We start from the raw sequence: 13,561 nt of genomic DNA, 5'->3' as shown, positions 1-13,561 counted from the left end.
ACAAGCAAAAAACCTTTTGTCACGTCATTTAACCTTTTGGTTCCTGAGAATTCTTACACCGTTATGTTTGAAGAAACAGTTTGCAACAATTAGACTCAAGGAGATTAATTGAGGAACCAAGACTAAATCAAGAAACTTGCATTCTGTTTGAAGCCATTTGCTACTTTTTGAAAATGGGTAGTCATTGTGGTTGGGTTTGAAGCATCTTTGAACTGACTCCAATTATTAGAAAATTCTTGGCCTTCAGAAATGAAATTCATGGCTTTGATAAGTGAAATCACTAGCTTTTATCTTCTTCATAAAGACTAACTCCTCATCCTTCCTTCAGCGTCAAGTCTTGTTTTCAGAACATGGAGATTTGCAAGCGAAGGGTTAATATGTACGACACAGTGAATCAGAGTAAAACACCATTCATCACACATGTGGCTCCAAGCACATCAAGCAACCTTACGATGACCTTCAGCAACCAACTTAGTACAGTTCAAAACCAGGTATGTGTGCAATGAGTGATGTAAATCTGGTCAAATGGGATGCAGCCAAATCTGTGTTGAATGTGATACCTAAAGCTGATCTGTACTGTTTGGGAAAAGGTGAAGATTGAAACTAGGTAATCACAGGTAGATAAACACAGAAGAACTGAAAACACAAATGTAGCATTTCAATGTGAGGTCATCTGATTACAATGGTGAGCTCTCAGTAGAATTGTCCATTGGCCCTCTTTGATGGGGCTTTTATGCAAGATGCAATGTCTCACCATACAGCCGTGTGTCAGTTTCTGTACAAGTCTAAGGAGGCAAATTACCACCTCTTCCTTGATAGCAAGTCCTTGTCACCGAGTCCATTCCCTTGCTAATATTTGTTTTATCAGACGAACAGAGCTCATACGGCAACCTGGAAACTCCTGATTAGGCAGTCAAGATTGGTCTCTATTCTCTTTGTGGTTTGTCTCTATGATGACCACCTCTGAGATCCAGTGGAGACCTCGAGCCTCCAATTCAGAGCAACGAGAGTATCCTCAACAGGCAATACGAGCTGTTTTACAAATTTTATTATAATATTATGTTACAATGGAGTCAGCAGATTTGATGGATACAAAGTCAGAAATATAATGTGACAATAGTTTTTACAAGAAAAAAGTTGTCAAAATCAGCACTTCTAAGTAGTGGTAACTAACTCTTTGTCTTCCATGCATATTATGCTTAGAAGTCACTAGGTGGCAGCAATGATGTCAATTTGTGTACTGAATGGCATTGTGGATCCTCAGAATGAGCTCTGTTGATTGCAGTTGCAAAGGCTTCAATATTCCTTGAATGCACAGGTTCCTCATACAAGCATGCAGAGTATCTTGGAATTTGTGTAACTCTTTACAAGATATGCATATGAGAAAAATTATGAAATGCCCTTTGAGCATCTGGTGATGGAATGCATCAAAGTGCACCTCCCAGACACTGGACCCATTTCAATTCACCTACAGATGGAACTATTCCACTGATGATGCTATCGCCTTGTCTCACTTGGAGAATGAAGCCTCATTGATTTCAGCTCATTGTTTAATACGGACATTCCCCAGAGGCTGGTGGAGGTGATGTCCTCATTGGGATTCAACCCCTCTAACTGGATTCTGAACTTGCAAACAGAAAGTTCACATCTTTCCAAGGTGGCAACAGAACGTCGAGCACCATCACGCTGACCACTGGTGTACCTCATCCCGCTCCTGTTCGCGCTACTGGCGCACAACTGCAATGACATCCAGCTCCTACAGTGTCATCAAGTTTGAAAATGACATGACAGTAGTTGGCCTCAATGGTGAGTCGCACCACAGAGAAGAGGTGGAAAATGCTGTGAAATGGTGCAAGAATAACAACCGAAGTCTCAAGGTGACAAAGGAAATAGTCATGAACTTCAGGAGCGCTAGGGATGACCACTCTCCACTACATGTTATAGCTCAAGTTTCTCGGAGTCCATTTATGAAGTGACATATCCTAGACACATAACACCTCCTCACTTATTAGGAAGGCACAACAGCGACTGCGCTTCCTTAGAAGGCTAAAGTGGGCAAGGCTACTGGACACCATCCTGTCAACTCTCAACAGGAGCTCTGCCAAGAGCATCCTGGCTGGCTGCATCGCAATGTGGTATGGTTGCTATAGAGCAGGTTTCCCAAATTTTTGGGGAGCACTGGGAATGGTGGAATCCTAATCGTCATGTACAGTTTGCAGTACCTAGTATATAAAAAAAGAATAGTAAGAAAGTAAATAAACTTACTATTCTCCAAGTTGAAATTATTTGTTGTCTCTGATGTACATTTAATGGGAGGAATGAAATTGTTTCTTGTCATCACAGATCTTCTTAAAGTTATGAGATAGTTGAATCCTTATGCCAGGAGGGGCATCAAGTCGGTTTCTGTATTTTGTTTTTGATCCATGGTTCTTAATATTGCGCACATGGAATATCAGTAAAATATGAGCAGTTCCTTTGCCAGCTTCATGACAAAAGAATTTAGATTCTCATTGGTTAAAAATGATGCGCAGGCCTGACATCTGGCACTGCAAAGAAACAGCTTCTTCCCATAAGCAGTGAAACATGAACGACTGATAAAAACATTCATACAACCCCTTTCAGACTCTATTTAACAATATTTATATATACATATATGTGTATATACACACATACACACACTCTTCATGTATACCGTTTGTATGTGTGATGTGTGTTCTGTATGTATGTTTGCATGTTTTTGCATCAGGGGCTAGAGAATGCTTGTTTTATCGGGTTGTGCTTATACATTTGGATGATAAATAAACTTGAACTTGAAATCGATTCTCCAAAAAACTGTCAGAAGTCCTCTGAGCACTGTATTTTTTTATTAGTATGTTAATGATTTCAGTGTGCACTTTTAACAGCACATGTTTCTAGGCCAAAAAAGAATGTAATATTTATTATAAACAATGATTTAATATGTGACTAACTGCTCTCTGAGGTGCGACATTATTTACAGAAATTTTCAGGGAAAAGCCCTTGGAACTGAAATATTATTTGAGATGCTTTTCCTCATCTGTGTATCTGTACATCCTACAGTGGGGATCTCAGGGTATAGCAATGTAATAAGCTTCATTGGTATGGTTCACTTTTTTTTGTAAACTTCCATAAAATTATTGCTGAATCTTCTGAACTCAGGAAAAAAGAATTCTTAGTCGATTGAAATTCTTATTGTTCTGTGCGGAACCCCTTCCATATCCAATGTGCCTTCTCTTGAGGTTCTATACACAGTTTGGCCAAGGCCTGATAGATCATGACTTGCTCTCTTTTTTCATCTGCAAAGGCAGATATTTCATTAGTATTGTTTTTTTATTCGTTTTGGACCGGTACAGTTGCTTTTAGTGATTTGCCTCAATTCATCTTTGATGTTGGGCTCAGTGTTTTCAACCAGCTATGCACTCTATTAGAACCACATATTAGTAACATCCAGCTGGAGCATCTCACAGACCGAGTTAGGGAACTGGAGCTGGGCCATTTGGGAGGCAGAGAGGGTGATAGACAAGAGTTACAGGGAAACAGTCCCACCAAGGAGGCAGGTAGTTGGGTGACTGTCTAGTGAGGGAACCCCTGTGGCTGTTCACTCATGAACAAATAAATTGGTTTGGATAATGTTGGGGGAGTGGGGGGAGAAAATTACCTACTAGGGAAAAGTCACAACTGCTCGTCTCTGGCACAGAATCTGGCTCCGTAGCTCAGAAGTGAAGACTAGAGAGGAGGAGAGCAATAATGATTAGGGATTCACTGGCTGGTTCATTTATTGGTTGGGGGGACAGTCAGGAGATTCTGTGGAAGGGATCAAGACTTGCAGATGGCATGTTGCCTCCTAGGTGCCAGGGTCAGAGGCATCTCCGATCAATTCCATAAAATTCTTGAGAGGGAATTTGGGCAGCCATATGTCATGTTACACATTGGTACCATTGACATAGATAGGAAAAGAGATGAGGTCCTTAAGAGTCAATATAGGGAGTTAGGATGGAAGCTAAAAAGCAGGACTGCAAGGGAGGTCATCTCTGGATTACTTCATCTGCAACACACCAGTGAGGGCAAGAATATGAAGCGTAACTGAAAAATTGGTGCAGGAGCAGGTTTGTGGATCACTGGGGTGTTCTCTGGAGTAGATATGGACAAGTTGCACCTGAACTGGAGAGGCATCAGTATCCTTGTGGGCAGGTTTGCTTGAGCTTTTGGGGAGGGTTTAAACTAACTAGGCAGTGGAATAGGAACCAGTGCTAGGTTGTATGATGGACCATTTGGTAAAATGCTAGATGCTATATCTAGTGACACTGTGACAAAGGACAGACAGTGAATAGAGGTTAAATGCAGTCAGTTGGATCATTTGAAATGTGTGCGCTTCAGTATGAGAAAGATTAAGAATAAGGGTAATGAACTTAGAGCATGAATTATGACATGGAATTATGATGTTGTGGCCATGACTGGGAGTTGGATAACTCAAGGACAGGAATGGCTGATGCAAGTTATGGGGTTTAGATGTTTCAAAAGAGATTTGGAGGGATAATAAAAGGGTGGAGAGCCCATTACAAATCAGCGATATAACAATTGCAGAGGACATAGTGGAAGGATAAAAGGAGAAACATGACTGGAGGTGGGGAGGTCTGACATGAATACTTTGCTTCACTCAGGCCTTGGTGAACGTAAGGTCAGTATAGAACAAGCTGAAAGTTGAGTTTAAGAAGAAAAGGTACTAGCTTTTCTTTAAAATACTCAGATAGATAATCTTTGGCATCATACAGGAAGGTTGAAGGTGCTTTAAAGAAGGTGCAGAAGAGATTTATCAGGATGTTGCTTGGATTGGAGGCTGTGTTTTATGAAGCAAGGTTAACAGTGCTAGGACTCTTCTCTTTGGACCAACAATGAGAGGTGATGGTGGAGGTATATAAGATTGAGGGGTAGCGATAAGGTGGACAACCATCAATCTTCCCAGGGCAACAAAATCTGAGGACATATGTTCATGACAAGTGATGGAAAATAGAGGGGAGATGTCAAAGTGTGGCTGAGTATGACAATAACACCTTCCACAAATTTGCCGATGATACCGCAGTAGTGAATTGTATAAAGAAAGGTGTTGAGTCGGCGTACAGGAGGGAGATTGAAAACTTCATTGAATGGTGCACCAACAACAACCTTGCACTCAATGTCACAAAACTAAGGAGCTGATTGTTGACTTCAGGAAGGGAAAGCCAGAGGTGTACAATCCAGTGACCATTGATTGATCAGAGGTGAGCAAACATAAGTTCTTAAGAGTCAATATCTCAGAGGATCTTTCCTGGACCCAACACACTAATAGCATTGTGAAGAAAGCACGTCAGAACCTCTACTTTCTCAGGAGCTTACGGAGATTTGGTATGACCCTGGCAAATTTCTACAAATATGTGGTAGAAAGTGTGCTGGCCAGCTGCATCGTGGTTTGGTATTGGGAGATCGATACCCCTGAACTTAAAACCCTGCAAAAGGTAGTGGACACAACCCAGGACATCACAGGCAAACCCTCCCCACCACTGAGAACATCTACAGGGAATGCTGCTATCAGAAAGCAGCAGCAATCATCAAGGAACTACACAACACATGCTCTGTTCTCGCTGCTGCCATCAGGAAAGAGTTATAGGTGCCACAAGACCTCACCACCAGATTCAGAAACAGCTGCAACCCCTCCACCATCAGACTCCTCAACGACAAACTCAATTAGAGACTTTTAAGGACTCTTTATTTAAATATTTTAATTAAATTAATTTTTAAAAATTTAGACATACAGCATGGTAACAGGCCATTTCGGCCCAATAGCCCATGCCGCCCAGTTACACCCAATTAACTCTGGTACGTTTCAAAGAGTGGGAGGACACTGAAACACCCAGGGAAAGCCTACACAGAAATGGGGAGAATGTAATGAGATGGATTATTTCATATTTTATATTGTATATAGATATGTTTTTTAGGAGATAGATTGTGGAAGTAGGGTAGGTCACAAACAGACACAAACACTTCACAAAACAGATCTCATTTAAAATGCAAGAGCTTTGCTGAAAGTGAGTCATGCAGACACTGAGAGCCTTTGCAAAGACAATAAAACAAGGAGACTGCTTTACTCAAGAACTTCAGAAGCAGGTGTAAATGATTATTGTTTTGAAAGCAACAGATGAACGGACTCAGAATTTTGGGTCCGGTGCCGCAATCTGTCTGGTTGCCGTTTGCTGTTCTAAGAAGGTCATGTGGTTTTCCAAGCAGAGAGAGAGAGAGAGAGAGAGGACCAAACAGGCTTTCTCTAAGAGAGAGAAAACTCATTTCTTCAGTCATGGCAAGCTGGCAGCTTGTGAAACCCCATTTTGAACATGGGTTGTGAGTTCTGAATTCAGCCTGATGGGAACCCTTGTGGTACATATAAGAGAAAATGGCTGCTGAAGCATTTCACCTGAAATAAGGGAAACAAAAGGAACTCTGTGGTGGCCTGCAGAAGAAGAGACTATCACTTGGAAAACCTTGATGAGGCAAGTTTCTTTGGCAAGAGATTTAAGTGGCTGATCGGAGGGAATCAGTTTGTGTGTGTCCAGTGAGCAACAAATCTCTCTCTAAAACCAACAAGAACCTTCCTGAGCGGTAACCAATTACCTTTAAGCACCAGAGCTTGGGTAAAATTCATAAATGTTAGATTCTGTGCATGGTCTAAGAACTACCTGACACTGGTAGATTTATATTGCTGCTGGGTTTTGGGGTCCTCTGGACCCGTACAGTACAAACTCCTTACACACAGCGCGGGAACCCTAGTCCCAATGCACTAACTGATATGCTCACCGTGCCACCCTTGTGCACTTTATTGATTTTAAAAATTTGTTTGTTTACATTTATTGTCGGTTCACAGTTCTTTATTTGTTTGCATATAGACGCTGTGAACAGGTTTTTTTTTGCAATAAGTGGTAATTCTTCCTTGCCCGTAGAAAAAAGAATCTTAAGGTTGTATGTGATGTCATGTATGTACTCTGACAATAAATCTGAAATCTGAGGTAAGTTTTTTTTTGCATAGAGTGTGTTGGATACTGGGAATGTATTGCTGGGATTGGTGGAGGAGGCTGGTACAAAAGGAATATTCAAAAGACTCTCACATGGGCAAATGGATATATGAAAATAGAGGGTTCTGGGTGTGAGGTGAGGGAGAATTAGATTGTTGTAGAGTAGGTTTGCATAGGTCGGCACAAAATCATGGGTCAAAGGGCCTGTACTGTTTTTTTATTCTCAGTCTGGAAAGGTTCTCATTTGCATGAGCATGGACCACAATTAGAGAGGTTTGCACCAATTGTTCAAAATCAATTCACGACCAGTGGTCAAGTAATGTATGTTAATACAAATTAGATGAATACAAAGCTATCCAAGCCAATTTTATCCAAACTATCCAAATTAATATGTGCAATTAATTTGCATTCAGATGAGTGTTTCCAGTGACAGTGTACGTGGCCATTGCACTTGTACAGTGAACTCAGAGCTCCTTTGCTCAGTTATTCTTTAAACAATGTACCTGATGTGGACTGCATGGTATAAATCAAATTCCATAACTACACTAAATCGAAAATTAAAGTTATCTTTAGAGTGATTAGAGCTTATACCATGGGTCACCAAGTGATGGGGAAAAGGATTCGGGTAGGGGGGGACACGCGCGGCTGGCTTTGTGTTGGGTAGGGGAGAAAAACTGCTCTGCAGAAACAGATAAGGTTATGCCTTGGGGCAGGAGAGATTGGGGAGAAAAATCAAGAAATTTCATGAGTTGGAACCACGGAGCACTACAACACAGAAAGCAGGCTATTTGGCCCTTTTAGTCTGTGCCAAAATATCATTCTGCTAGTCCCACTGTCCTACACCCATTCGATTACCTTCCAGTCCTCTCCCATCCATGTATCTATGCAATATATTCTTAAAACCTAAGAGTGAGCCCTATTTAGCAGATGGCAGAATAATTTTGTAAACATCTATCAAACCTCCCCTCATTCTTCTACACTCCAAGGAATAATCTTTCCCTGTAACTTAAGTTAACCCAGCAAAATCCTCGTAAATTTTCTCTGCACTCTTTCAATCTTACTGATATCCTTCCTGTAGTTTGGCGACCAGAACTGCATGCAATACTCCAAATTTGGCCTCACCAATGTCTTATACAACCTCACAATAACATCCAAACTCCTGTACTCAATATATTGATGTATGAAGGCCAAGATGCCAAAGGCTTTCTTCATGTCCCTGTCTATCTGTGACACCACTTTCAGGGAATTAATATCTGTATTCCCAGATCCCTCTGTTCTACCACTCTCCTCAGTGCCCTCCCATCTACCGTGAATGTCCTACCTTCCAAAAAGCAACACCTGCGTTAAATTCCATCTGCCATTTTCTGGCCCATTTTTCCATTTGGTCCAGATCCCTCGGAAAGCTTTGAAAGCTTTCCTCGCTGTTCGCAACACTCCCCGTCTTAGTGTAATCAGCAAACTTGCTGATCCAATTTACCATATTATCATCCAGATCATTGATATAGACAACAAACAACAGTGGTCCCAACTCCGATCCCTGAGGCACACCACTAGTCACAGGCCTCCAGTCTGAGAAGCAACCACCCACTACCACTCTCTGTTTTCTCCCATTCAGCCAATTTCAAATCCAGTTTACAACCTCCCCATGGATACCTAGTGTCTGAAACTTTTGAAATAACCTCTCATGTGGGACTTTGTCAAAGGCTTTACTAAAGTCAATGTAGACAACATCCATTGTCTTTCCTTCATCTACTTTCTTTGTAACCTCCTTGAAAAACTCTAAAAGATTCATTAAGCACGAACTACCATGCTGACTAGCCTTAATCATCCCTTAGCTGTCCAAATTCTTGTATACCCAATCTCTTGGAACACCCTCCGATAATTTACCTCTACTGACATCAGACTCTCTGGCCTGTAATTTCCTGGTTTACCTTTGGAGCCTTTTTTAAACAACAAAACAACATGAGCTAGCCTCCAATCCTCCGGCATCTCACCTGTGGCGAAAGACGTTTTAAATATTTCTACCAGGGCCCCTGCAATTTCTACACTAGTCTCCCTCAAGGCCTGAAGGAAAATTCATGTCAGGCCTGGGGGATTTATCTGTCTTTATTTGCTGTAAGGCAGAAAGCACCACCTCTTCTTTAATCTCTATATATGTTCCATCACATTACTGGTTGTTTCCCTTCCTCCCTCATACACTTTGCCAGTTTCCTGAGTAAATACTGATGCAAAAAAAAGCTGTTCAAGATCTTGTGAGGCTCCACACATAGATGTCCACTCTGATCTTTTAGGTCACCAATTTTGTCCCTTAATATCCTTTTACTCTTAACATACTTGTAGAAATCCTTCGGATTTACCTTCACATTATGGGGAGAAGGAGGCAAGATTTGCAATGTATAGACCAATGATTGCCGAAATTTTGTAAGTGATGATAAGATAAACAACAGTAAGTTAGGAAGACTTAATTGTCCTTGAATGATCAACAATTGTATCAAGATATCTCAGATGGTAAAGGCCCCATGTTATGGATTTATGTGAAAATGGTTGAAATTTTTTTTTATTGCAGGATGACATAATTTTCAACTCCATAAAAGAAATATCAGCATTATTTTAGTAATTGGTAGGCCATGTCTCACAAATCTATGGAGGTTTTTTGAAGATGTATTAAGAAGTTTGACGAGGGCAGACTTGTGGACGTTATATGTATGGATTTTATCAAGGCATTTGATAAGGTTCTGCTCACTGCAAAGTTAGATCAAATGGGATCCAAGGAGAGATAGCAGATTGGATAGAAAATTGGCTACATGGAGCAGGGGCGTATCTACACAAAAGGTTACTTATGGCAGGGGTGGCCAATGCGTTAAAAATAAATGGTGACAAGGAGGTTTTGCGACAGCTGGCGTTGGTGGCTACCATGTTGTATTTGGCGTTGCATAATTGAGAGTGAATGCTGGGCTAAGGAAGGAGGATGAGTGTATTGAGTGTAGGTGTGTGTTCCTTCTAGATCCAGGGTGGCAGCAGAGGCACTGAGCGGGGTGGGGTTGGCCTCCCCCTTCACATGGTGCCGCAGGCATCTGCCATGCCCTAGATATGGCCCTGCGTGGAAGAAAGCAAAGGATAATGGTGGAAGGTTTTTTGGACTGGAAGCCTGTGACTAGATGGGTGCCACAGGTTTCAGAACTGGGTCCATTGCTATTGTTATCTATGTCAATAATTTAGATGAAAACAAACATGGCTTGATCAGAAAGTTTGTGGATGACACTGGTGTCTGGTATGTGGATAGTGAAGATGATGTCAAAGATTGCAGCAGAATCTTGATCAGTTGAGCAGAAGAATAGTTGATGAATTTAATACAGAGAAATATGAGATATTGCATTTTGGGAGGTCTAACGTCGGTAAAACCTACACAGTGAATGATCAGTATTTGGAGAGTGTTGTAGAGCAGAGGGATCTCGGCGTGCAGGTGTATTATACCTTGAAAATGGTGTAACAGGTAAATAGTAGTCAAAAAAGCTTTTTGGCATATTAGCCTTAATTAGTCAAAGTATTGAGAATAGAAGTTGGAAAGACATATTACAGTCGTACAAGATGTTGATGAGACCCCATTGAAGTATACTGTTCAGGTATTGTCACCATGCTATAGGAAAGATGCTGTCAAGCTGGAGAGGGTGCAGAGATTTACAAGGAGAAGGACCCGGGAGCGTAAAATATATGGAGAGATTGAGAAGGCTGGGGTTTTATTCCTTGGAGACCAAGAGGATGAGGGGTGATCTCAAAGTAGTATACAAAATCATGAGAGAATAGATCAGTTGAACACAGAGACTGTTGTCCCAAACAAGGAAATCAGTGACCAGAGGACATAGGTTTAAGGTGAGGGGATAGAGATTTAACAGGAACACTTTTTACAGAGTAGGTGGTGGGTGTATGGAACAAGCTGCCAGAGGAGTTGGTTGAACCAGGTACTGTTGCAATGTTTAAGATACATGGATAGGGTGAATTTAGAGGGATATGGGCCAAATGCAGAGAGGGGTGACCAGTGTGGGTGAGCTGAAGGGCCTTTTTCCATATCTGTGACTCTGTGAATTGAATTTCTAGGCAATTGCCAAGAAAAAACGATGACTGATCTCCAAATTCAGGATATTTTCTGGAAGTGGTAAATCCCTTTAACTCTCATAACAACATTTAAGTGAGTTCTTTCTTGTTTAAAAAAAAAATGTTAGAACTGAAAATTAAATGAGTGATCGTAAACTGCCAAGGTCATTTACAGGCCAGTTGGAAAGTTGTCGCTTAGCTCTCACTTTAAGGGATAAGAATATAAAGCATTGGGTAAACAGGAACTCCATATGTTCGAACAACTCACTCTAACGTTTATCTTAAAAAGACACTGTTACATCTGTGTTGGCTTTGCTACTTTGCCATATTATTCATCATGATGTAATTCTTAAGCTGAACAGGCAGGTACACTTGGAAAATATGACCATCTTCTCTGGGAACTGCCCTTTCCTTGAAACACCATTAAGGATAAATCTGAAAATAAAAATGGGTTTCCTGGAAATATGAAATGAACAAAGGAAATTCTGTATATACTTTGGTGTTCAGGTAGTAGATATTGGAGAAAACTAGTTAGTGAGTGCTTCAGGTCGATGACTTTTTCTCACATGCCTGGTTAAATTTAAATTTAAGTTTAGACATACAGCACGATACTAGACCATTTACGTGCCACTCAATTTACACCCAAGAACTTATACCCCCAGTATGTTTCGAGTGGTGGGAGGAAACGGGAGCCCCCAAGGAAAGTCAAAGCAGACACAGGGAGAACGAACAAACTCCTCAAAGACAGAGCGGGATTTAAACCTGGTACTGGTGCTGTAAAGGCATTGCGCTGCTACGCCAACCATTGCGCTAACTGCCTCGCCAACCATGCTGCCCCACACCAACGTGAACTTTTGGCCACAATGACTTGCTGAGGATTTGCAGCATTTTCAGGTTTTATTTCACAGTTAGAATGGTTGAATAGCGGGATTGTCAGACTTGGCTTTTATTGATAAGTCTAGAGACCTCATGGATTTGTCATTTCTTCTCATAAGCCAGAACGAGTATTTCATCAGGCAGTGCTTTACTTGAATTAGTCTGGGGGTTTGAGCTTGCATTCCATTCCACTTTATACTTTGTGTTCCGTGCTTGAAAGGTCATACAGAGTGGAATTTGGCCATATTGTAACTCGGACACAGCTAAAATGGGAAGTTTGATGCACGTGGGAATTTGGTGTGGCGTTAATAGGGTTTGTACTTGTTCAGATTTGTACTTGGGATTTGGGAAAGCTTCAGGCTGTCAATGCTCATTGCAAGTTAGAGTATTTTGATGGTTATAAGAAATACTGACTAATTCATTTTAAGTGATAAAGCAACCAAAAATCTTAAAAGTGATTAAAAACAGCAAATTGAATATATTAACAAAATATGATAGGGATGGCAAGTGATGGTCACTGGAACATTTGGAGTATGGAGATCATTGAGATCTCTGGCAGAATCTGCATTTGTTCATGGATTCTGAGCTGCATTGGTAAGGGAATGGGATAGTTACCTGGATGGTTTGATCCAGGAAACGGCCAGACTTCATCTCGATTAGGTTAATGACAAAATAATATATTACTCCACGTCTGACAAGTTTTGAAATCTTTGATGTAGTGATGGAGGAACTTCATCTTTTTTAACCTTATCTGATAAGTATGAGCTACTTGCTACCTATATGGATGTAAAGAAAAGATAATAAGGATGACGGGTACGCTTACAGAAGAAAATATGCACCCACCAGTATTGTCTATAACTGCTTTGGAATGATTAACCTAGAAATGCCTGCAGGTATTTAGTGTCACAGGATTGATGTGCCTATACCACCAGTACTTCAGTGCAGCATTTTAATTGATTGATCGACAGTGCTGGGATTGTATCTCAGTGGTAGGAAGTGAAAGATCTGCTCCCTCATGTACTCTAGTCAAGTATTATGACAATAAGACCATAACTCAGTGACAAACCTTTTAATTCTAGTCTTCTGCTTATTATAATGATGGATGTGTCTTACAGCCAAATAGTACAGAAGCAGGCCCTCTGACTGACTTCATCTGTGGCAATCATCAAGCATATAGCCACACTAATCCCACATTTTTCTTGTAGTCCTACCAACGGCTCCCTCCTAATACTTCATTCTCCTGCTATCCATCCTGGGCTATTTAGAAGTAGCTAATTAACCGACCAACCTACATGCTTTTGGCATGTGGAACAAAACTGGAGGTACCAAGGAGAACCTAAACACTCACTGCAGCCAAAGTTAGGATTGAGCCAAGGTCTCTGGAGCTATGAATCTTTTCTGGTGGGGATGTTTATTCACTACAACTATAATGTTAGTTTAAATTTGTACAGCACAATTTAGAATACAAATATTTGTCCTTCAAGTCATCACTATTCAAGCACAAAATTACTGAACAGAAAGTTGAAGCTTTGTTT

At 40.9% G+C, this 13,561-nt stretch overlaps 1 protein-coding gene across 10 annotated transcripts in view; it reads left to right on the top strand.

The window, feature by feature from the left end:
• The window catches only part of hipk2 (homeodomain interacting protein kinase 2), a 275,596-nt gene that overhangs the window by 228,057 nt on the left and 33,978 nt on the right, over window positions 1–13,561 (top strand). For all 10 annotated transcript variants that reach the window (XM_069903172.1, XM_069903177.1, XM_069903180.1 and 7 more), the window contains one exon: window positions 329–491. In XM_069903172.1, coding sequence (XP_069759273.1) covers window positions 329–491 — 163 coding nt within the window. The remainder of the gene's footprint in view (window positions 1–328; window positions 492–13,561) is intronic.

This window comes from Narcine bancroftii, chromosome 11 (assembly GCF_036971445.1).
Source record: "Narcine bancroftii isolate sNarBan1 chromosome 11, sNarBan1.hap1, whole genome shotgun sequence".
NCBI lineage: Eukaryota > Metazoa > Chordata > Chondrichthyes > Torpediniformes > Narcinidae > Narcine > Narcine bancroftii.
This window is presented reverse-complemented; position numbering and strand designations above follow the sequence as displayed.